Source organism: Carcharhinus amblyrhynchos, chromosome 10, assembly GCF_965287045.1.
Source record: "Carcharhinus amblyrhynchos chromosome 10, sCarAmb.v2.hapA, whole genome shotgun sequence".
In the NCBI taxonomy this organism is placed as follows: Eukaryota; Metazoa; Chordata; class Chondrichthyes; order Carcharhiniformes; family Carcharhinidae; genus Carcharhinus; species Carcharhinus amblyrhynchos.
Genome location: NC_137333.1, coordinates 78,068,928 through 78,092,634, shown reverse-complemented (window position 1 = coordinate 78,092,634; position 23,707 = coordinate 78,068,928). Strand labels below are relative to the sequence as shown.

The 23,707-nt window shown below is 42.9% G+C and overlaps 1 protein-coding gene across 5 annotated transcripts in view; it reads right to left on the bottom strand.

Moving 5' to 3' along the window:
- Positions 1–23,707, bottom strand: part of wdr95 (WD40 repeat domain 95) — a 134,370-nt gene that overhangs the window by 32,091 nt on the left and 78,572 nt on the right. For all 5 annotated transcript variants that reach the window (XM_080197433.1, XM_080197431.1, XM_080197432.1 and 2 more), the window contains 6 exons: positions 22,586–22,688; positions 13,744–13,850; positions 13,579–13,658; positions 10,989–11,040; positions 6,083–6,128; positions 1,542–1,601 (listed from right to left, as the gene is read on the bottom strand). In XM_080197433.1, coding sequence (XP_080053559.1) covers positions 1,542–1,601; positions 6,083–6,128; positions 10,989–11,040; positions 13,579–13,658; positions 13,744–13,850; positions 22,586–22,688 — 448 coding nt within the window. The remainder of the gene's footprint in view (positions 1–1,541; positions 1,602–6,082; positions 6,129–10,988; positions 11,041–13,578; positions 13,659–13,743; positions 13,851–22,585; positions 22,689–23,707) is intronic.

Here is a 23,707-nt window from a genome sequence, read left to right as displayed (position 1 = left end):
CTCCATTGGCTGGGGCATTCAGTTTAAAAATTGGCAAGTCATGTTGCAGCTTTATAGAACTTTAGTTAGTATTGTTCAATTCTGGTTGCCACACTACCAGAAGGATGTGAAGGCTTTGGAGAGAGTACAGAAAAGATTTACCAGGATGTTGCCTGGTATGGAGAGCATTAGCTATGAGGAGAGGTTAGAGAAACTTGGTTTGTTATCACTGGAATGATGGAGGTTGAGGGGCGACCTGATAGAAGTTTATGAGAGGCATGGACAGAGTGGATAGTCAGAAGTTTTTTCCCCAGAGTGGAAGAGTCAATTACTAGGGGGCACAGGTTTAAGGTGCGAGGGGCAAGTTTAAAGGAGATGTACGAGGCAGATTTTTTACACAGAGAGTAGTGGGTACCTGGAACTCATTGCTGGGAGAAGTAGTGGAAGCAGATATGGTAGTGACTTTTAAGGGGCGTCTTGACAAATACGTGAATAGGATGGGAATAGAGGGATATGGTGCCCGGAAGGTAGGGGATTTTAATTAAGTCAGGCAGCATTGCTGGTGTAGGCTTGGCAGGCTGAAGGGCCTGTTCCTGCGCTGTAATTTTCTTTGTTCTTTGTTCTTTGATTGAGCTCCAGGCTCGCAAAATAGATGTTAAACAGTATTTAAATAAATTTCCATACATTGACCTGCCTCTCGCTCATTTCCGGCAAGAGGCTGCCCGCACTGGAATTGCAGTGCTTATAAAATGGCCCCTGTCGCAAAATCCGGCGCCATTCACATTAAGCACTTTACGCCCGACTTTAGCACTGTGTGGTGCCTGAAAATGGGCGCAACGTGATGGTAAAATCGCTCCCAGAATGTCCCTTTTTTCAGCAATACTCAAATTTTATTTTCTTAAATGTGATTAAAAGATTTTTTTGTATTGATTGATTGTGTGCCCTCTGGTTACCAACAGGGTAAAACGGATTTCAGCAATTTGCTACTGGGTATGTAAATTTCCCTGATTTTAATGGATTTCCTGTCAAGCAGATTGTATTAAAATCAGAATTCCCAGTATTATGAAGATTCCTCACTGGAACCACCTTACCACAGTGACTTCACTTCATAAGTAATTCATTCATTAGCCACAGAGTGGATTGAGATGGATGGTGATCTGGAAAGATCTATAGCAAGTGAGTTTTTTAAGTATCCATATTTTAACCTTATGATAAATGGCCATTGTACAAATTATTATTCTCATCCAGCTTTCTTGATGGTTGGCTTGCTCTGGTTAATTTATCTGAGGCTGTGTTTTAATTATATTTTTCTAGCTCTATTTATCCCTGTGGATGCCATTGTAAATTCAGCATGCATTTCCTTGGGGTGCATGTGGTACAGCATACATCGGAAGATTTCAAAGCAGACCATGCATTTCTCTTGGAGGGAGATCCACTTGCAGAGCAGAAAGAGTCTGCATGAAAATAGTGGAGAATAAACATTTCCCCGAAAAATCCCACTCTGAAATTTAAAAGCCACAGGATTAACTATAGACGTATTTAAATGTCAGAGTGCTGCTTACCAGATCATCTTGCCAGTGTGGCTCAGGGAACTGAGTGTGATGATGGTCACTGAATGAATCCTGAACCATACAAAGGAAAACAGAGTTATTTAAATTTATAATGTTTCCATTTATCCCACTGTGTTCAAATATCCTGACAGAAACAGACACATTGCAGCACATCAGACACCCTGCCATATATATTAATGATCTGGACCTTGTGTACTGTGCATCTTTTCAAAATTTACCAGCGTTATCAAAGTTGGAAAGATTGTGAGGATTATAGTATAGAACTTCAAAGGATCAAAGCTGAAAATTGGCAGGTGAAATTCAATGCAGAGAAGTGTGAAGTGATTAATTTTAATAAGAGGCTATATAAAATAAAGGGTACAATTCTAAAGGGGTTGCAGGAATAGAGGGATCTGGGTGTGTATGTGCACAAATCATTGAAAGTGGCAGGGCAGGTTGGGAGAGACGTTAATAAAACATGCAGTACCTTGGGCTTTATTAATAGGAGCATAGAATGCAAGAGCAAGGAGGTTATGCTGAACTGGTATAAGCCATTGATTCAACCTCAACTGGATTGTTATATCCAGCACTTTAGGAAAGATGTGGGGGAACTCTCCCACCCTGCTCTCCACAGGAAATGTAGCGGGCGGAGGGTGGACTATGCAAAGGTCCATTGACCTCAGGGGGAGGGGACAGGCCATGCAAAGGTCCATTGACCTCAGGGTGGGGAGGGGGGGCAGGCCATGCAAAGGTCCATTGACCTCGGGAGGGGCGGGGGGTGGACTATGCAAAGGTCCATTGACCTGGGGCAGGATTCTCCAGTTTTGAGATGAACACAGCTGGAGAATCACACCGTGAAGGCATTAGAGCAAGTGCAACAAAGGTTAATGACAATGCTTCCAGGCTCGAGGGACATTAGCTACATAGGCAGGTTGGATGAGCTGGGGCTTTTTCCCCCTCGGAGAAGAGAAGGTTGCGAGATTTGATGGAGACATTCAAAATCAGGAGGGGTGCGGACAGGGAAAGCTCCCACTTCCCACTGGTGAAGGAGTGAAAGGGCACAGATTTAAAATAATTGGCAAAAGAAACAATGTGGGGGCACCAGGAGAAATGTTTTCACGCAGTGAGTGGTTAGGACCTGGAATGTACTGCCGAAGAGCGTGCTGATGGCAGGTTCACTCACAGCTAACTGGATTATCTGAAAAGGAAGAATGTGCAGAGTTACTGGAAAAAGATGGGAAAATGATTCTAATTATAATTAGGGGCTGGCAAGATGGGTCAGGTGACTTCGATTACCTTGACACTCAAGAACAGCTTCTTTCCTGCTGTCATCAGACTTTTGAATGGACCTACCTCGCATTAAGTTGATCTTTCTTTACATCCTAGCTATGACTGTAACACTACATTCTGCACCCTCTCCTTTCCTCCTCTACTTATTGTATGCTTTATCTGTATAGCGCGTAGGAAACAATACTTTTCACTATGTACTAATACATGTGACAATAATAAATCAAATCAAATCAAATCAGAATCCCGATTTTGTGCCCCTGCTCAATGAGCATCAGGATTCCGGTGGGATGTCTCACAAGGCTGGACAATCCCGCCGAGAAGTTAAAACAAAGGTGCAGACTGACATTTAATCATTTTCTAAATGCACTAATGAAGAGGAAAGGGTCAACTACATCTGGTGGTGGGCGGGAAAGAAAAGGTTAATAGCTAGGAGATGAGTGAGGATGAATGTAAAAACCCAGCACACATCTCCAACTAAACTGGAATAATCAGATCTGTCTGAGGCAGGAATCAGGTGAGCCTCTTGACAATTTCTTGGCAAGACTGAAAAGTGCAGCCAGAAAATGGAAACTCAAGGAAATAAATGAAAGATCAGCTCATCTTGGGGCTCTGCGCACCTTGAAATATAAAAAGGTAATTGGAAAGTACAAGCTCACAATATCACAAACTACATACACTAGCAGAGCAGCTGGGAGTCGACGGATGGGTATTGACCATCCAAGCAACTAGTTTTCAACTGAGTCAAAGAAACGGTGGCACGCTGGTTAGCACCGCTGCCCCACAGCACCAGGGATCCGGGTTCAATTACAGCCTTGGCTCACTGTTTGTGTGGAATTTTGCACATTCTCCCTGTGTCTGCATGGGGTCCCCCCCAGGTACACTGCTTTCCTCCCATACTTCAAAATGTGCACGTTAGGTTGTCTAGCCATGCTAAATTGCCCCTCAGTGTCAGGGAAATTGGAGGGTAAATATGTAGGGGTTACAGGGATAGGGCCCGGGTGGAATTGCTGTCAGTGCAGGCTCGATAGGCTGAATGGCCTCCTTCTGTAGAAGATTCTATGAAAGGCAGCAGGGTTGATGCAGTGAAACAGTAACAAACAAATGCACAATAGATGGAGAAAAAGTTGTGCAGGAAGAATGGATAACCACAGACAGAAGGAAACGTCTCGCATAGGGATCAAATTGCAGAGTTTGTGGAAAGCCTATTCAGTGGGAAAGGATATGCAGAACAAAGAAAGAATGGTGAATGATTTATCTGAGACAGAACAACAGGGGGAATGAGAAAGAAAAGAAACCAGAGTATCCATAACCTAAAAGATGGTGATGAGTTTGAGGACACAACAGGCATAAGAACCAAACAACTGCATGAAATGATTGCTTGTGACAGTTCCTAGAGAAACTAAATTCACACAATGATATAGGTCAGGAAGAAGGTGACAAATAAACCCACAACCATCAACCTGAAGCTTGAAACCAGAGCACAAAGTATCATCACTCAGATGATTTTTCCTAATAATTTGAAAGAAAATAGTCACCCAAAGGAAGATGCTCTGGCAGACAGCAGCATCCTACTGATGACATGTGGGGAAACTGAGATTCGGCAGCTAGGAAAATCTCCAAATCAGAGGGGCGCACAAAAGGAAAAGATGTGAACTGTTCTTTATCCTTGAAACAGATGCTCCTGCTACCCTGGGGTTGTGCGATTACAAAGGGCTGCAGTTTATTTCAGTAAATGAGTAGATTTGTGAGGCTGCATTTGGAATATTGCGTGGAGTTCTGGTCACCATAGGACCGGAAGGATGTGGAAGCTTTGGAGAGGGTGCAAAGAAGATTCACCAGGAGGCTGCCTGTCTGCAGCATTTTAGGTATGAGGAGTGGGTGGATCAACTCAAATTGTTATCAATGGAAAGATAGAGGCTGACAGGTGAAATGATAGAAGTCTACAAAATAGGAGAGGCATAGGGCGGATAGTCAGAGGCTGTTTCCTAGGGTGAAAAGGTCAACTACTAGAGTGCACAGGTTCAAGGGAGAGGGGGTAAGTTTGGGGGAGATGTGCTGTTTTCAAACAGAGAGTGGTGGGTGCCTTGAACGCATTGCCAGTGGAGATGGTGGAAGCAGACACTTTAGCAACATTCAAGGTGTATTTTGATAGACACATGAACAGAAGGTGAACAGAGGGATAGAAACTGCATATGGGCAATACGTAGTGGGTCTGAATAAGGATTAAGAATCAGTGCAGGCTTGGTGGGCCGAAGGGCCTGTTATTAGCTATATTGTTCTTTGTTCTAAATCATGAGGTGAAGAAGGGGAAACTGAGGGTTAAAGATAGTACACACATTGAAAAGCACCCTCCTATCAGGAGCAAGGTACAAATATATCCACAGGATTTGAATGAGTTGGTTGAATGCTTTGATGATTTTGAGCATCACATCACGACTTATCCAGCAAAGAAACACAGTGGAGTGATTCCAATGGTTCAGAAGATGCAAAGTGATAAAGTCAGTCCAGATATTGTGTCAAAGGCAGATATGATCAACAACAAATTCAAATCCAAGTTCTTTGTTGGCAAAAGTGATTCTGTGATTGAGTATTGGGGCAGCAGCATGAGGAAGCAATCAAAGCACAGAACAGGGCAAGTAAAGTGATCAACTGGAAGCTAACAAGAAAGCTGGAAGCATGTACATATGTGGGTGTTACCACCTGAACTCAAAGTTTGCAGGTTAGAATAGAGAAGGAAAAACTATAGTCCCTGCTTCAGTTCATTATATAATGACTCCTGCTGGAAATGTGCAGAGATGGATATTAGATAACATAGGGTTTGAAGTCAGATCCGAGTCCTACAAAACCTTACAACACTCTAGCAACTCAAAATGGGAGCCAAGAAACTGGATTGGGAATATTATTGCCATCAAGACAATGTTCTATTTGTGCTCACTGGGGGACATCTCTGAAGTAAAGCTAGCAGCAAGGAAGTAAAAAGATAGCAAAGGCCACAGGGCGTAGTTGACATTGAGCGGTGTATAATGAAATCTATTTGAACAAAATGTCTTGCTTCAAAGAATATGAAACCATCAGCACACATAAGAACATAAGAAATAGGAGCAGGAGTAGGCCATCTAGCCCTTCGAGCCTGCCCCACCACTCAATAAGATCATGGCTGATCTGCAGTGGATCAGTTCCACTTGCCTGCTTTCTCCCTATAACACACACAATAGTTAGAAAGTAAACATGCCTTAGACTGTATATACACACCCATTACTCACACTGTATATATTAATTCTTCTATCCCATCCGACAGCAAGCACGTATCTGCAAAGAAATGTCAGGTATGTGATTGAGAAGTAAATGCAAATTGTTCACCAATCAATAACACATCTGTATTGGTTGGCTGGTTTAGATAGGAGGCTCTCAGATCAGTCCCTGGTAAAAAGAAATGTAAAAAATATTGGTGACACCACTTAAGAGGCCCACGTGTAGTTTGGACACTCCCTTGAAGAAGAGAAATTAAAACCAGAGAGACCATATGGAATCATAGAAACTTACAGCACAGAAGGAGGCCATTCAGTCTGTAATGCCCATACTGGCTTTTTATAAAAGCAGTTAGACTTGGCTGTTTTATTTTGTCTGTAACGGTGTAAGTTCCTCATCCACATGGACTTGTTCATCTTCCTTTTTAAATTATTTATGGAATCACCTTCCACCCTCCTTTCAGGTAGAGGCTGACAATTCTCCAACTAAAAAATATTCTCATCTTTCTTATTGATTTTTAGCCAATTATTTTGAATCTATGACATCAGGTTATTCACCCAGTGGCTAGAGTGTTTTGATTTAAGTAGGGAGAGAAAGCCTATCATCTTGAGAAATTGTCTTAGGTCACTTCTTAAAAATGAACCATGTCCACTCCAAGGAGAAGGACGCCAAGGTTTCACCGTTCATTACACTTTTCAGAATGATGCTATTTATGATACAGTGCCTTTCTATATTAGTCCTCTCCAAATACATCACTTCACACTTCTCTGCATTAAACTCAATCTGCCATCTTTCTATCCACATCATCATCCTGAAGTTTATAACAATCTTCATTGCCATCTACTACTTTACCAAGTTTTATAATATCTGCAAACATTGCAGCTTCCTATAATCGAATATAGAATTCAGTACGTAATCCTTATAAAATGTGCAATGGCGTCCAGTTATTGGGTAGTGGGGGTGACGGAGAAATTGTTCACTCAACAAATGGTTAGGATCTGCACTGCTTAAGGATGTGGTGGAGACAGAAGCAATTGAGATTTCAACAGGTAACTGAACTGTTATCTGAAAACGAAAAATGTGCAGGATAATAGGGAGAAGATAATGGACTGGTATTTGGAAAGCCAGCTCAGACACAATGGGCCGAATGGACTCTCTCTGTGCTAAAATAATGCTGTGATTCTGCACTGGCGACCCAGGCAAATAGACCCAATTACATTTGCACAAACATCTTCTGTATCTTTCTGTTCCTAGTTTCAAGGAGCTGTATTTTCATCCCGGAAGTGGGAACCAGGAGGTGGGAATAATCCCACTGTTGCAATCCTGCCTCAATCGCCAAGTTGCTGCAAAATTCCAACAGCCGCAGCCTTAAATAGCCTTGAGACAGGAGGCAGCAGGCTCAAACCAAGTTCAGAAATGGGATGATTCCACACTGGGCAGGTTAAAAGGCCTATCTCCATTCCAAAAAAACACTGGCCCAGGTCTTCCAGTGGAATGAATGGTAAAATTTGAGCTGCATTGAAAGGGCCTTGCAACGTACAGGAATTAAATCTTCAGATCAAGTTAACCCACTACTCCACTCCTTAATCCTACCATCTCATCCATTATATACTTTATTAACAGATCTCACAGGCACTATCGTAATAGTTTAGAAGCCCTAATTCTCCCTAAATAACAAACTGACTCTTCAAGTGAACTTGATAAGCAGAATCAAACATTTACAAAAATGTTTAGGCAGTTGGATTCCAGCCAAGAGCCCATAATTGTCCCAAGTAAACAAACTGACTTCAGAACTGCTACCTCAACCAATGTCCAGATTGGCTACATAAAAGCAACAGGAAAGGCTTCAACAATTAGTTATTGTTATCATAATAGACTACAATTTCAATACTGTAAAATGGAATCTGCTTGAAATGAATCCCAGAAATGAACCTGGGATTCATAGTGAGGTATCTAAATGGCCTCAAAATTGGTTTCTTGACAGAAGCCAGAGGGTGTTTATAGAGAATTGTTATTCAAACTGGAGGCCTGTGACCAGCAGTGTGTCTCAGGGATCAGTGCTGGGTCCACTGTTATTTGTCATTTATATTAATGATTTGGGTGAGAATGTAGGAGTCATCGTTAGTAAGTTTGCAGATGACATTAAGCTTGGTGGCATAGTGGACAATGAAGAAAATTATCTCCAATTGCAATGGGATCTTGACAATTGGGCTGGTGGCCGACGAATGGCAGATGGAGTTTAATTTAGACAAATGCAAGGTGATGCATTTTGGTAGATTGAACCAGGGCAGGACTTACTCAGTTAATGGTAGGGCATTGGGGAGAGTTACAGAACAAAGAGATCTAAGGGTACATGTTCATAGCTCCTTGAAAGTGGAGTCCCAGATGGACAGAGTGGTGAAGAAGGCATTCAGCATGTTTGGTTTCATTGGTTAGAACACTGAATACAGGAGTTGGAATGTTTTGTTGAAGTTGTACAAGACATTGGTAAGGCCAAACTTGGAATACTGTGTGCAATTCTGGTCACCCTATTATAGAAAGGATATTATTAAACTAGAAAGAATGCAGAAAAGACTTATTAGAATGCAACCGGGCGGGACTTGATGGATTGAGTTATAAGGAGAGGTTGGATAGTCTGGGACGTTTTTCTCTGGAGTGTAGGAGGCTGAGGAGTGATCTTATAGAGGTCTATAAAATAATGAGGGGCACAGATCAATATGTTTTCCCAAAGAAGGGGAGTCTAAAACTAGAGGGCATAGGTTTCAGGTGAAACGGATAAATACAAAAGTGTCCAGAGGGGCAACTTTTTCACACAGAGGGTGGTGAGTGCCTGGAACAAGTTGCCAGAGGTAGTAGTAAAGGCAGGTATAATTTTGCCTTTTAAAAAGCATTTAGATAGTTACATGGGTATGATGGGTATAGAGGGATATGGGCCAAATGCAGGGAATTGGGATTAGCTTACGGGTTTTAAAAAAAAAAGGTGGCATGGACAAGTTGGGGTTAAGGGCCTGCTTCCATGCTGTAACCCTCCATGACTCTATGATACTTTATCCATTCCATTACCTTTTTAATTAAACTGAAGACGTTTCTATATTTGCAGTAGTAATTTACTTTTATTTTGGTTAGGTAGTTGCATCTTCCAATCACTGCACAGTCATTGGCTGCACTTGGAATATAGTGTTGAGTTCTGGTCACCACACTAGCAGAAGGATGCGGAGGCTTTGGAGAGGGTACAGAAAAGATTTACCAGGATGTTGCCTGATATGGAGGACATTAGCTATGAGGAGAGGTTGGAGAAACTTGGTTTACTCTCACTGGAACGATGGAGGTTGAGGGTGACCTGATAGAAGTCTACAAGATTATGAGAGGCATAGACAGAGTGGATAGCCAGAAGCTTTTTCCCAGGGTGGAAGAGTCAATTACTAGGGGGCACAGGTTTAAGGTGTGAGGGGCAAGGTCTAAAGACGGAAGTTTTTTTACACAGAGGGTAGCAGGTGCCTGGAACTCACTGCCGATGGATGTAGTGGAAGCAGATACAATAGTGACATCTAAGGGGCATCTTGACAAATACATGAATAGGATGAGAATAGAGGGATATGGTCCCCGGAAGGGTAGAAGGTTTTAGTTGAGTCGGGCAGCATGATCGGTGCAGGCTTGGAGAGGTGAAGGGCCTGTTCCTGTGCTGTAATTTTCTTTGTTCATGATTTGTCTTAATGGATGTTGATACAAATCACGGGATAGCATTTCATGTGGGACTATAAAGGCGGGAAAAGCATCTTATCTTGTAAACGCCTCACACCTCCAATCCATGGTTCATGCCTCTATGAAGCTGGAGATGATGTCTCAACGAGCTGTTCATTGCCTAGTCAATAAGGGTTGGCTATATCTGGTGCTCGCTCATTCCCTGCCCTCATAAAAACTGAAGGCAGTGGAAATGGAGACAGAAATTTTGTGGCCACAATTTCTTTTCCAATCCCATCCACGTTTGATCCTGTTTGGGACAATGAAAATTCAGCCTAGGAGTTTTCCCCTTCCGGCCTTTACCTCAACTAATTTTTTTTTAAAAATCAATAAACGAAACAGAAAACATGGTAGCCTGTAGTAAGATTGAGTGACCTCACACCTCCTGACACAACCACTTCCTCTGCTATTGTTGCTCTACCCTCGCCTCACACCCATGAAGAAAATAGAGCCCTTTAATCAACTGCAGCATTTTAAATACTAAATCTGGTATTTAATTTCTCTCCCTTTGAACTTTGAAAAGCCAAGACTTCTCAAAATCTGTCCTGAATAATTAATAAGGGCTTGTCAAGGATGTTTTGAAGGGATTAGCTGCAGCCTTACACCAGATATAGAAGTCCTTGCTGCAAAATCACCGACACAAAGATGGGGAGGTGATGGGCTAATGATATTATTGCTAGATTATTAATCCAGAAACTCAGTTAATGGTCTGGGGGTCCTGGTTCAAATCCTACCACAGATGGTCAAACTTGATTTTAATATTTTAAAAAATCTATGATTAAGAATCCACTGATGAATAAGAAACAATTGTCGGAACAGCCCACGTTCTTTAGAGAAGGAAAACTGCTGTCCTTAACTGGTCTGACCTTATATGTGACTCCAGACCCACAACAATGTGGTTGACCCTCAACTGCCCTCTAGGGGCAACAAGTTATGGGCAGTAAATGCTGGCCAGCCAGTGATGCCCATGTCCCATGAATGAATAAAAAAAATTCAAACTCAGGAACAGGTGAGAACTGTAATGCCCCCCTCACCCATTTCTCCTTTGCCCTTTATCTCTTCGGTGAAGGCTGACAAATGAAACAGGAGGGCACCAATATCTGCAGAGCATTTGCAGCAAAGGACTAGGTACCGTAAAAGATCAGTCAGAGGATACTTTGTAAAATGCTTCTTACTCACTTATGTTTGTGCATCTCCACGTAGATGCAGTCACAGATTTCACCACATCTCTCTGGAACAAGGAAAATAGAATTTGTCACTTTATTCAAAATGGGCATTTTTTTATGTACTAAATTATTTTGGCAATATTCAGAACTGAGCATACCTTTTATGTATTTGCTTTGCAAACATTTTCAATATTGTTGTTCCATGTGAATGTCATTTTGTGATAAGTAAATTCAGACTGTTTCAAATTGTCTTTTAAAACACAAACACTAAAATCATTAAAAATATACTTTTGGTTTTAATCTGTGTCGCTGCATGCATGTTGATAATTTATATTAGCTCCATGTGACACATGAACCTAAAAAAATCATTTACACCTAGTGCAGCTCGCAAGGAGAGTTCAGATCAAGTATATTCTGCAGATGAAATAGGGTCATGGGGTGCACAAAAAAGGTAATTTCATCCCTATTTTAAAGAAATCCATTCTGGTCTTATTCTCATATATATTCTTATTAAAGTTCTTTGCTCCCATAAACCACCCATGTAATTTCAGCATCCTGTAATTACACTCTTTTACCAATGATATTGGTGCAGCACCTCTATCTGTGGGAGGATGTAATTACAGCACATTTTTCATAAACAGTTTGCATTATCATAGAATCCCTATAGTGCAGAAGGAAGCCACTTGGCCCATTGAGCTTACACCACCGACTCAGCATCTTGACACCGTCTGCCCAATCCCCGTAGCCATGAATCCACATTACCGACATAGCTTGGGAAACTTAGGAGCAATTTAGCAAGGCCAATCCTGAATGTGGACAGAGAATTCACAGCGAAGAATTGACAAGAAACAAAATATTTTTAATATATGACCCAGCTAGATATGCAGAAAGTATACATACTTTAAACATGTTTGAAATTCTGAATTTTATTTGCAGGTGAAATGAATATACCCTATTGAGGAGGAATGAGTGACATTCAGTAACTCAAATCAGAGAGTTTTGAAATATCCAAAGAGGCTTGATTCACTTTTAACTCCCTCTAAAATAATATAACAATGGCAGATATATCATTCTTTATTTGTTATCATGAATGTTTATTGTTTCTGCCACAGGCATAAATTACAAACTGTATGTCTGACCTTTTTACCCAAGCAGTCTAGCATAGATGAACATTTGGAACAATGTCGGTTCACTGTTGCAGATGAATACAATACCAGGTTCCTCTTTCCAAATCTTTTTTCTTGACTGTATGTCTAAGCAGGCAGTTATATAACATATGGCTACATTAATTGTATAAACATGAATGTGCCATTCAAGGTTTCAAGGTTGGTTTTTGCTGATGAGTGTACTTTCAGGTCATTTAAGTTCCCCCAGCTGCTCCTTCTTCCAGAATACTGTCTCTACAGTTCCTGAAGAACAAAGACCTTCCCAGCATGATATGTATCTTCAAAGACTGTTCCATGTACAAAGCAGGTTGACTTAGGAGGAAGTGGGAAGAAAACACATCTTACCTAGACCAAAGAGTGGGAGAGGAAGAAAATAATAATGAAGTGCTTTACGAAATGATGACTCAACTGTGAATTGGAATGGGGATGAAACCAAGTCTCCGAGAACAGGAATCCTTCAAAAGGAGATGAAACCAGAGCTACAGATCATTGGCAGCCAAGATTCATCCCTTGCCTTCTGCTTGGAAGGCAATGTCATATTATGTACTTAATATGGGTTCTTTATGTGGGTGGCACAATGGTTAGCATTGCAGCTTCACAGCGCCAGGGATTGGGTACAATTCCAGCCTTCGTCACTGTCTTTGTGGAGTTCACCCCTTAGTGTACCAATATGTGTAGATTGGGGCAATTAGCAGGGTAAAATATGGGGGGTTACGGGCTAAGGCTTGGGTAAAATATTGGAGAGTCACTGCAGACTCAATGGGCCAAATGGCCTCCTTCTTCACTATAGGGATTCCATGATTTATGATGCAGAGGTGGGAGCTCATTGATGAGGCTTGTGTGTTTAAAGATAAACACCTTTCTTGGTAGTCTTAAACTATGTACGACTCCAAGTATGGTCATGCATAGAGTGGCTTCCACTACGTAGGCAAGCTGTTCTGTTCTCTGACCATGTGACTACATACTCCACAGGGTGGGTGGTATCATTCTGTAGTCTCACATTAACCCTTGCTCTGCTGAGCACCTCTCCGTTATAATACATGTCCGTTATATACACATTGTCACAGGCGGTAAGTTAATTGGAGGTTACTTTTTTTTGACTGCGCTGTTGTTGGGTATATAAACTGCTTTGTTACATGTTGGTTGTTTTGCTGAACTGAGCCATCTAAAGTAAGACTATATCTGTAGAGAAACCTGTAGAGCTAAATTATTACTGCCAAATGTACAGCTAATTGTTTAAACTAAGCTATTTATTACCACAGTAAACCCCCAGTATGAAACTAGTCTAGGGTGTTGGAGATCTACATCCACATTACTTAGCAGTGTAAAACAATTCATGCATGATAAAGTCAAAATTAACATCCTGTAGGTGTCCAAACTTCCACGGTCTTGAATTTAAACCTTGGAAGAAGAAAAGCCCTTGTTGACATAATTTACCTTTCTTTAGTATTCTTAAACAGTGGCCATTATTATGATTCCAGACCTTCAAACATCCATCTCTTCCTCCTGTGATTAGTCTATAGGATAAAAAAAAGGTTATTCTGAGATTTCCTGTCACTAGGTCATCAAGAAATTCATATTCACAAAGTCAAATATCCTCACCTCCTTCCGCTGTCATCAAATGTCATGCAGCAAATGGCACAGTCACCATGAGCTCCACTGAATTCAAATGTAAGGTTTCCTGTGTCAAGGTCCCAGACTTTGATCACCTCAATAAAACAGATACAATTTACATTACACTTTGCTGCACTAAACAAGACTTATAATGATTTCTCAAAAATCTAAATTCAGTTATAATTTTATTAATTAGTTTTTGCATTTTGATTAAGCCAGCAAGTTTCTTGATGCATTGGTCACAGAGAGTGAAAGGCTATGTTCCCTCTAACTTCAGTTTGCTGTGTGGGGCCAGCTGCTTTTCACTGTGTGGAGCCAGCTGTTTTTCACTGTGTGGGAGCCAGCTGTTTTTCACTGTGTGGGAGCCAGCTGTTTTTCACTGTGTGGGAGCCAGCTGCTTTTCACTGTGTGGGAGCCAGCTGTTTGCACTGTGTGGGAGCCAGCTGTTTTTCACTGTGTGGGAGCCAGCTGCTTTTCACTGTGTGGGAGGCAGCTGTTTGCACTGTGTGGGAGCCAGCTGCTTTTCACTGTGTGGGAGCCAGCTGCTTTTCACTGTGTGGGAGCCAGCTGCTTTTCACTGTGTGGAGCCAGCTGCTTTTCACTGTGTGGGAGCCAGCTGCTTTTCACTGTGTGGGGCCAGCTGCTTTTCACTGTGTGGGAGCCAGCTGCTTTTCACTGTGTGGGAGCCAGCTGCTTTTCACTGTGTGGGAGCCAGCTGCTTTTCACTGTGTGGGAGCCAGCTGCTTTTCACTGTGTGGAGCCAGCTGCTTTTCACTGTGTGGGAGCCAGCTGCTTTTCACTGTGTGGGGCCAGCTGCTTTTCACTGTGTGGGAGCCAGCTGCTTTTCACTGTGTGGGAGCCAGCTGCTTTTCACTGCGTGGGGCCAGCTGCTTTTCACTGTGTGGGAGCCAGCTGTTTTTCACTGTGTGGGAGCCAGCTGCTTTGCACTGCGTGGGGCCAGCTGCTTTTCACTGTGTGGGGCCAGCTGCTTTTCACTGTGTGGGGCCAGCTGCTTTTCACTGTGTGGGAGCCAGCTGCTTTTCACTGTGTGGGGCCAGCTGTTTTTCACTGTGTGGGGCCAGCTGCTTTTCACTGTGTGGGAGCCAGCTGCTTTTCACTGTGTGGAGCCAGCTGTTTTTCACTGTGTGGGAGCCAGCTGCTTTTCACTGTGTGGGAGCCAGCTGCTTTTCACTGTGTGGGAGCCAGCTGCTTTTCACTGTGTGGAGCCAGCTGCTTTTCACTGTGTGGGAGCCAGCTGCTTTTCACTGTGTGGGAGGCAGCTGTTTGCACTGCGTGGGAGCCAGCTGTTTGCACTGTGTGGAGCCAGCTGCTTTGCACTGTGTGGGAGGCAGCTGTTTGCACTGTGTGGAGCCAGCTGTTTGCACTGCGGCAGTTATGGGCTTTAATAATGGAGAATGGAACTGAAGAATGGTTACAGCACAAAAAGAGCTGGTGTCTGGTCTGTTAAGTCATGCCGACTGTCTATGATTTAGCTAATCCGACTCGAACATGCTTTCGCCCCAGCCCTGCATTGTTTTTCTCTTTGGTTTGGTAACCAATTCTCTTCTGTGCAAAAAAAAACAGTTTCTGGAGCAGTATGTGGATAGCCCGACCAGGGAGGGGGCTATACTGGACTTGGTTCTGGGGAATGAGCCTGGGCAGGTGGTTGACGTTGAAGTAGGAGAGCAGGTGGCTAACAGTGACCACAACTCTGTCTGGTTTAAGATATTAATGGATAAAGATGAAGCCTGTCCTAAGGGGAGGGTGTTAAACTGGGGGAGGGCTAGATACAACCGGATCAGGCAGGATCTTAAAGATACGGACTGGGGTAAGCTGCTTGATGGCAGGTCGACGCTGGGTATGTGGGAGTCTCTCAAGGGAAAACTAAAATCTTTGCAGGAAAGGCACGTGCCGGTCAAGAGGAAGGATGGGAAGGGTAGGATTAGAGAGCCGTGGGTAACTAGGGATATTGAGGACCTGGTCAGGAGGAAGAGGGAGGCGTACATTAGATCTAGGCATTTGAGGACAGAGATAGTGTTAGAAGAATACAGAGAATGTAGGAGAGAACTTAAAAGGGGCATCAGAAAGGCAAAAAGGGGCCATGAAATGGCTTTGGCGGGTAGGATTAAAGAAAATCCTAAGGCATTTTACTCCTATGTTAGAAATAAAAGGATGGTTAGAGGGAAGATTGGTCCTCTCAGGGACAGAGGAGGGGAACTATGCTTGGAGCCTGGGGGAATGGGGGAGATCCTGAATGAATACTTTGCGTCGGTATTCACGCAGGAGAGGGGCCTGATGTCTGGTGCTGTGCTTGAGGAGTTTGAGGATCCGTTGAGGGATATAGTCATCACGAGGGAAGAGGTGTTGGGACTTTTAGACAGTATAAAGACGGATAAATCTCCGGGGCCTGATGGCATCTATCCCAGGCTGTTAAGGGAGGTGAGGGATGAAATTGCTGGGCCTCTGACGCAAATCTTTGTCTCTTCTTTGGACACAGGTGAGGTCCCAGAGGATTGGCGCATTGCAAATGTAGTACCGTTGTTTAAGAAGGGTCAGAGGGATAACCCAGGGAATTATAGGCCGGTGAGCTTGACTTCAGTTATAGGCAAGCTAATGGAGAGGATCCTCAAGGATAGGATGTATGAACATCTGGAGCGCTGCAATCTGATCAGGGATACGCAGCATGGCTTCGTTACAGGGAGGTCGTGCCTTACGAATCTAGTGGAATTTTTTGAAGAGGTGACAAAAACGGTTGACGAAGGACAAGCCGTTGATGTTGTCTATATGGATTTCAGTAAGGCGTTTGACAAGGTCCCTCATGGTAGGCTGATAGAAAAGGTGAAGGCTCATGGGATACAAGGCCAGGTATGTAGATGGGTGGAGAACTGGCTTGGGAGGAGGAGACAGCGAGTAGTAGTGGAAGGCTCCTTTTCCAATTGGAGGCCTGTCACCAGTGGTGTGCCGCAGGGCTCAGTACTTGGACCTCTTCTATTTGTGGTATATATTAATGACTTGGAAGAGGGGGTAGGTGGTGTGATCAGCAAATTTGCTGATGACACCAAGATGGTTGGATTGGCGGGTACTGAGGAGCAGTGCCTGGCAATGCAACAGGACATAGACAGGCTGGTAGATTGGGCAGATAGATGGCAAATGGAATTTAATCCGGAGAAATGCGAGGTGATGCACCTTGGCCGGAATAATGTGGAGGGGAGTTATACGATAAAAGGTAGAACTATCCGGAGTATAGATACGCAGAGAGACCTGGGGGTGCAAGTGCATAAGTCCCTGAAGGTGTCGGTACAGGTGCAGAATGTGATGAGGAAAGCGTATGGTATGTTAGCCTTCATAGGAAGAGGTATAGAATATAAGAGTAGGAGTCTGATGTTGCAGTTGTATAGAACGTTGGTTAGGCCTCACTTGGAGTACTGCGTCCAGTTCTGGTCGCCGTACTACCGGAAGGATGTAGAGATCCTGGAGAGAGTGCAGAGGAGATTTACCAGGATGTTGCCTGGTATGGAAGGGCTGTCTTACGAGGAAAGATTGGATGAACTTGGGCTGTTTTCCCTTGAGAGACGTCGGCTGAGGGGGGATCTAATAGAGGTTTATAAGATTATGAAGGGGATAGATAGAGTAAATGGTGGTAAGCTTTTTCCGCTACAAGAAATGGATAGAACGAGGGGTCACGGGCTTAGGGTGAGGGGGGCTAGGTATAAGACAAATATTAGAGGGCAGTTTTTCACGCAAAGGGTAGTGGGGGTGTGGAATGCACTGCCGAGTAAGGTGGTGGAAGCAGGCACGCTAGGGTTGTTTAAGAGTCACTTAGACAGCCATATGAGCGGGCTACATATAGGGGGATATAGTAGGCCTTACTGAACATTGTAGGCTTGGGAATATGTTTTGCCTCAGGAATGTTAGTCTTTGCCTGTTTAATAATGAATTTTTTTGTCTCCACAGGCATTTAAGTCCAGCAAGGGGCATGCAGGCGGCAGGTTGTAGTGGGCTGCTCTTGGATGTTGCTTCGGGAGTTGCCTATTGCTTCATGTCGTTAGTGTGCTTAAACTGGACCATCTCGAGGGCAACATGACAGCTCAGAGACTATCTCTGTTGCTGTGCGGACACATGGATTTGGGCCTGTGTCTGTGGGAGTTTGCACGTTCTCCCCGTGGTTGCGTGGGTTTCCTCCGGGTGCTCTGGTTTCCTCCCACATCCCCCAAAGATGTGCTTTTAGGCTGATTGATTGGGTACTAAAATTGTCCCTAAATTGGACCTCCCTGATCCTCGCACGTTAGGCGTAGACTAAAATCATGAATAGGTCACTGAGATAGTAGGACGGCGGCGCGGGCTCGTTGGGCCGAAGGGCCTGTTTCCCGTGCTGTGTTGTTCTTTGTCTTTGTCTTTGTCTTCTCATTTTGCCTTCTATGCTTTTGCCATTTTTCTTAAACTGGTGTCCTCGGGTGCTCAAATCCATCTGCCAATGGGAATAATTTCTCTCTATCTACTCGGTGTAGGCCCCTCATGATTTTGACTCTGTCAAATCTCCTGTCAATGGTCTCTGCTCCTAGGACAGAGGTCAGCAATTTTTATCACCTGAAGAGCTTTTACTTCAAAAAAATTGCATTAAATAATGTATATTGGGAACCACAAGACAAAAAAAAATTCAGCATTTCTAAATCAAATATGTGGCAAATTTCCATGCATCTTTGATCATAAGGCCATAAGACCATAAGACATAGGAGTAGAGTAGGCCACTTGGCCCATCGAGTCTGTTCCACCATTTAATCATGGCTGATACTTTTGTCATCCCCATTCTCCTGCCTTTTCCCCATAATCCCAGATCCCCTTATTAATCAGAAACCTGTCTATCTCTGTCTTAAAGACACTCAATTACCTGGCCTCCACAGCCTTCTGTAGCAAAGAGTTCCACAGATTCACCACTCTCAGGCTAAAGAAATTCTGTTTTAAAGGATCGTCCTTTTAGCCAGAGGCTGTGCCCTTTGACTCAAATGCATCATAATTCTCATATAGGTATATAATAGAATCAATGGACAAATTAAAAGCAAAAAAATCAAAATTAAGATAGACCTAACTTTTTACCCATTTTGTTAATATTTTCTGTATTTCTCCAGTGTATGCATATTCAGGGCTTATGCAAATTGCATGAATTATATATAAGTATATTTAAAAAGAAAATGATGAACCATATTAATTTAATTGAAAAAAGCTTCTTTCCACTTTCAATAGAAAAGTCGTAAGGAATTTATATACATCACTGAAAGAATGCTTTTGTCTTTTTGTAACACACCCTGTAATAAATAGAATTACTTTTATAAACTCTAACTTAGTCATTAAAATCACCTTTAAAACAAACATCAAAATGTGTAGGATTCATACATCTTTTTCAGCTACTAATTTACATAATTTTAAAAAAACTCGTAATAATAGAGCACATTCAATATAAGTTCTCATCTGTTGGGAATAAGAAGCTGTGGGTTGAACAAAATATAATCTATAATCAAGTTGGGATCCACAAAAGTGGTGTTAGAGTTATGTATAATTCCAATGTTGAGGTTTGTCAGCCTCTGCCTAAGGTTTCTCCAATTTATCCAAGTAACTGAAATCCTTCATCCCTAGAACTATTCCAGTAAATCTTTTATCACTCTCACTAAATCCTTTGCATCCTTCCCAAACTGCAGTGTCCACAATTGAACACAATACTCCAGCTGAGATCAAATGTATGTTTTTTAATGGCTCATCATTGCCTTCTTTGCTTTTGTACTCTACAACCTTGGTTTACAAAGCACAGGATCTCATATGCTCTTTGCACCACTTTTTCAGTTTGCCTGTCGACACTACTTGTGCACATATGTTCAGTCTCTCTGATTCTGCAACCTTTTTAGAACTGTATCCTTCATTGACTCTCCTCATTCTTCCCAGTGAAGTGTGGCACTTTACACTTTAGTACTGCCCTTTACACCTGCCTTTCTATGTTGTTTTTAGGTCTCTCAGTATCCTCGTCATGGGGAGGGGGGAGAGCTCTGCCATAGATGTGTTATGAATATGGGGTGATGCTGCCAGAGCTGTGGGTGGTAGGGGTGGAGAGGTGAGGGGTGGCGATTGTGCCCAATTTGGTAGAGTGAGCTCTCAGACCCTGTCTCAGTCCACACTGAATACCCCTGAGTGCAAATCAAAACAATTTTGATGTTGATGTAAGCATAAATAAGATACTGGCCAATACTGCACAGATCAGACTGGCCAAAGCATATACAAAGATTAGCCAATGCAGGTGAATTCTGGGATGCCTGACCCGGGATGTGGGACAAAAAGGCCGAGTAATGGGACAGTCCCAGAAAAAACTGGGCCAGTTGGTCCCAATGGGGGAGAGCCCCATATCACCACTCAGTTAAATGCCAATCAGGTATTTAACTGAGAGCTCCAGCAGGCTTTCTCCAAAATCAAGCACCCCAGGGCATAAATCCTGCCCCCAAGAGCTGCTGGCTAATCAGATTGAGGCCAACAGCTACACGTTACTCAGCAGTGACACTGGGCGGGGAGGGGGAATAGTGGGTGTTCGTGGGCATGCCTGCAGTGCACCCACTCCAAGGTGGACGGGTATTAGGGTCAGGCTGGGGTAGGGAGGAGGGGGGGCATTGGCAATAATTGAGCCACTGAATGCCTTTGATTGAAAGGGAACTACTCCCCTTCCCAATCCACCACTCTAAGATACAATGTTCAATGTTCCCTAAATGTTCTTCTATTGATACTTGATCCACCTCATTCCCTATAACCACATTCAGCATTGCCTCACTGTGCCAGAAATAAATTGATTGAGAAAATATGCCTGGGCATCCTTCAGAAACTAACCCCTTCCTTCCACCCCTTGGTTTTTGCATTATTAGTATCCCAGTCTGCAGTAGAGTCTTTGAATCCCCCCATGCTCCCACCTACCCCCACCCCCCCAAACCCATCATTATCATCACTCTATAGTTCTTACATTTCTACAATTTGGCAGAGCTGGGGATGGGGGTTCCGGGATTTTGACTGCCCTTCTGCCAGTGTGCAATAATATAACCTGGGGTAAGGAATCCTGGTGGAGGGAGAATTTGGAGTTTGGCAGAATCAGAATAGTAAAATTGAGATTTGGCACAAGTAGGGTGTCAATGTTATAAATTTCAGGTGTATCCTAGATAGTCTCTTAGCTCATGTCATCAGTCACTCCCACAAGCAGAAATTGAGGCACTTATGATCTGGAGATTAAATTCAATACTCAAATATCCAGTGGTACAATAGTATGACCCAGGGTGGAATAATGAGATGCCCTTAGAAAAGAGACTGGGAGACAGAATCTTCAGCATGTGTCCCTTAAGTACGCTGCTCCAATTTACTAAAGTAGATCAGTTCAATGTGAAAGGCTTATTTTATCAGAATGAATGAAAAGTCATTAACCTGAAACATGACTTGTGTTTCTCTCTCTCTCTCACACAACATGACCTGCTCAATATTTCTGACACTTCCTGATTTTACAGCAAGGTTTCTGTTACCCAGCACTCTGCTAGCTGGAATTCTGGACTCAGCTGTCCTTTGACTGAAGATATCAAACTCATTGGTACTAGTTATCGTTGGTCTGTTCCCTCTCTGGGCTCAGCCTCCCACAGCTCTGCAGCACCATTCCCCCTCGGTGCCGCTCACCTGATTGGTGTACACCCACACCTCTCGAGACCGCAACACCCTGGAGCTTTCTCATTGGATGAAATCATAGAGGACACCTTGCATTTTGTTTGAGTAGGCAGCACCTCCCAAACCCAGAACGTGCCAGATAACAGAGGTATTTCTGTATTTCAGATTCCTGGCATCTGCAGTATTTGGTTTTGGAACAAAAGTAAACCATGCCGGTCCGTTAGCAGCCTTTTCTCGGGTAGACATCCAGACAAAAAAGGTGTTCTGAGCCTGGTCGATAAGACAGGATATCAGTGCTCTTTTCTAACATATCCTAGCCTGCACTGATCTTAGCATTGTTTCTTATCAGAATTTACTTACCCGGCAGGGGAGAGTCTGTGATCAGGCAAGCTAATCTTCTCGGCATTTTGGCTAAGATCAAGCATAAGCACTCAGGATAGCCAATGAGGTTAAACTGAGACTTCACTGGATGCAATTTTTTAAAGCTATCTGGGCTTTTTGGCTAAGGTGAAGCTCAGATCAAGCCTGGGAGTAGGTGTAATACCTCATCCTGTCAGCTTGGATCTTGTTTGATCAAGCCCAGGAGGGGTGTATATTCTTGTCTTGTTAGCTTGGATCTGGTTTGCCCCTTGTGTGGGGACTCTGATTGGACTTAATTAGCTTTTTAGATTAGGAATAAAGTACCAAAAGGTACAAAGTTTTTTTTTACCCTTTTGGCTAAGGGTTGGATTGAGCCCAAGATGGGGTGCAAAGCCTTATCTTGTCAGCTTGGATTTGGTCTGTCCCTCTTGTAGGGACTATGAATTGGATTCAAATGGAAATTTAATTTGGTTTTAGGGGAAAGCAGTGAATGGATTTGGATCTGCACTGGTCCATTCTGAGCTCTGGCTTTGTAACTTTAAGGATGGAATAAAAAGATAAATTTAAAAATTACCAATTGAGCTTATATATCCCATTTCCTTTGTCCCTTTCCTTGGATTGAATATGAGACAGTTTGTCTCATTTTCAGCATCAACAACACCTCTGCATTTAACTTGAAATACAATTTTATTTGACATTTCAACACCCCAGAAGAATTTCTTAAAAATTAATGAAAAACTTCAATCAACTGTATCAATAAATCCTACTGTAATTATTTATCAGTGCAGGCACTTACAGATCCTTCTGAACAAGTGACGACCTGTCGAAACTCATTACTGTATTTGCAGCAGAGTACTGGTTCATTGTGAGAGGATACATTGTATGGCTTCGGCACAGGTCTGCAGGATATCAGAGAAATTGAACAAATATGAAACATATTCAGTATCAGGTAGAATCCCTTTAAAAGCAGTATTGACAAGATATTGACAAGAAAGTAAGTGTGCAGGCACAGCAGGCACTAAAAAAGGCAAATGGCATGTTGGCCTTCATAGCGATAAGATTTGAGTATAGGGATAGGGATGTTTTGCTGCAATTGTATAGGGCATTGGTGAGATCACACCTGGAGCATTGTGAGCAGTTTTGGTGTCCTTATCTGAGGAAGGATGTCCTTGCTGCAGAGAGAATATGATGAAGGTTTACTAAGCTGATTCCTGGGATGGCAGGTCTGTCATATGTGAAGAGACTAAGTCGGTTAGGATTATATTCACTGGAGTTTAGAAGACTGAGGTCAGTCTCATAGAAACTTATAAAATTCTAATAGGGTTAGGTAGGGTAGATTCAGAGAGTGTTCCCAATGGTGGGGGCATCCAGAACTAGGGGTTATAGTTTAAGGATAAGGGGTAACCCATGTAGAATTAAAGAAAGAAGAAATTTCTTCACCCAGAAGGTGGTGAATGCGTGGAATTCACTACCACAGAAGATAGGAGTCAAAATATTGTCTGATTTCAAGAAGAAATTAGATATAGCTCTTGCTGAGCTAAAGAGATCAAGGGATATAGGGGAAAGTGGTATATTGAACATAATCATCAGCCATAATCAAAATGAATGGTGGAGTAGGCTTGAAGGGCTGAATGGCCTACTTCTGCTTCTAGTTTCCATTGTTCATCGTGTGCTTTACTGGTCCAATCCCTGGGACTGAGGAGAATACAAGTACCATTTACACCCTTGGCATTGGGGAGCACTTCAGATCCAACATGCTACTGCACTGATCTAGATAGGATGGGCTGGATTTTCCAATCACGATGCAGGCTACAAACAGCAGATGGGACTTGAGTAGGGGATTCCTGCTCCTGTTGCTGCTACCAGCAGCGGTACTGGATAAGGGGATAAGATAGGAAATCACATACTGATTTCCTGA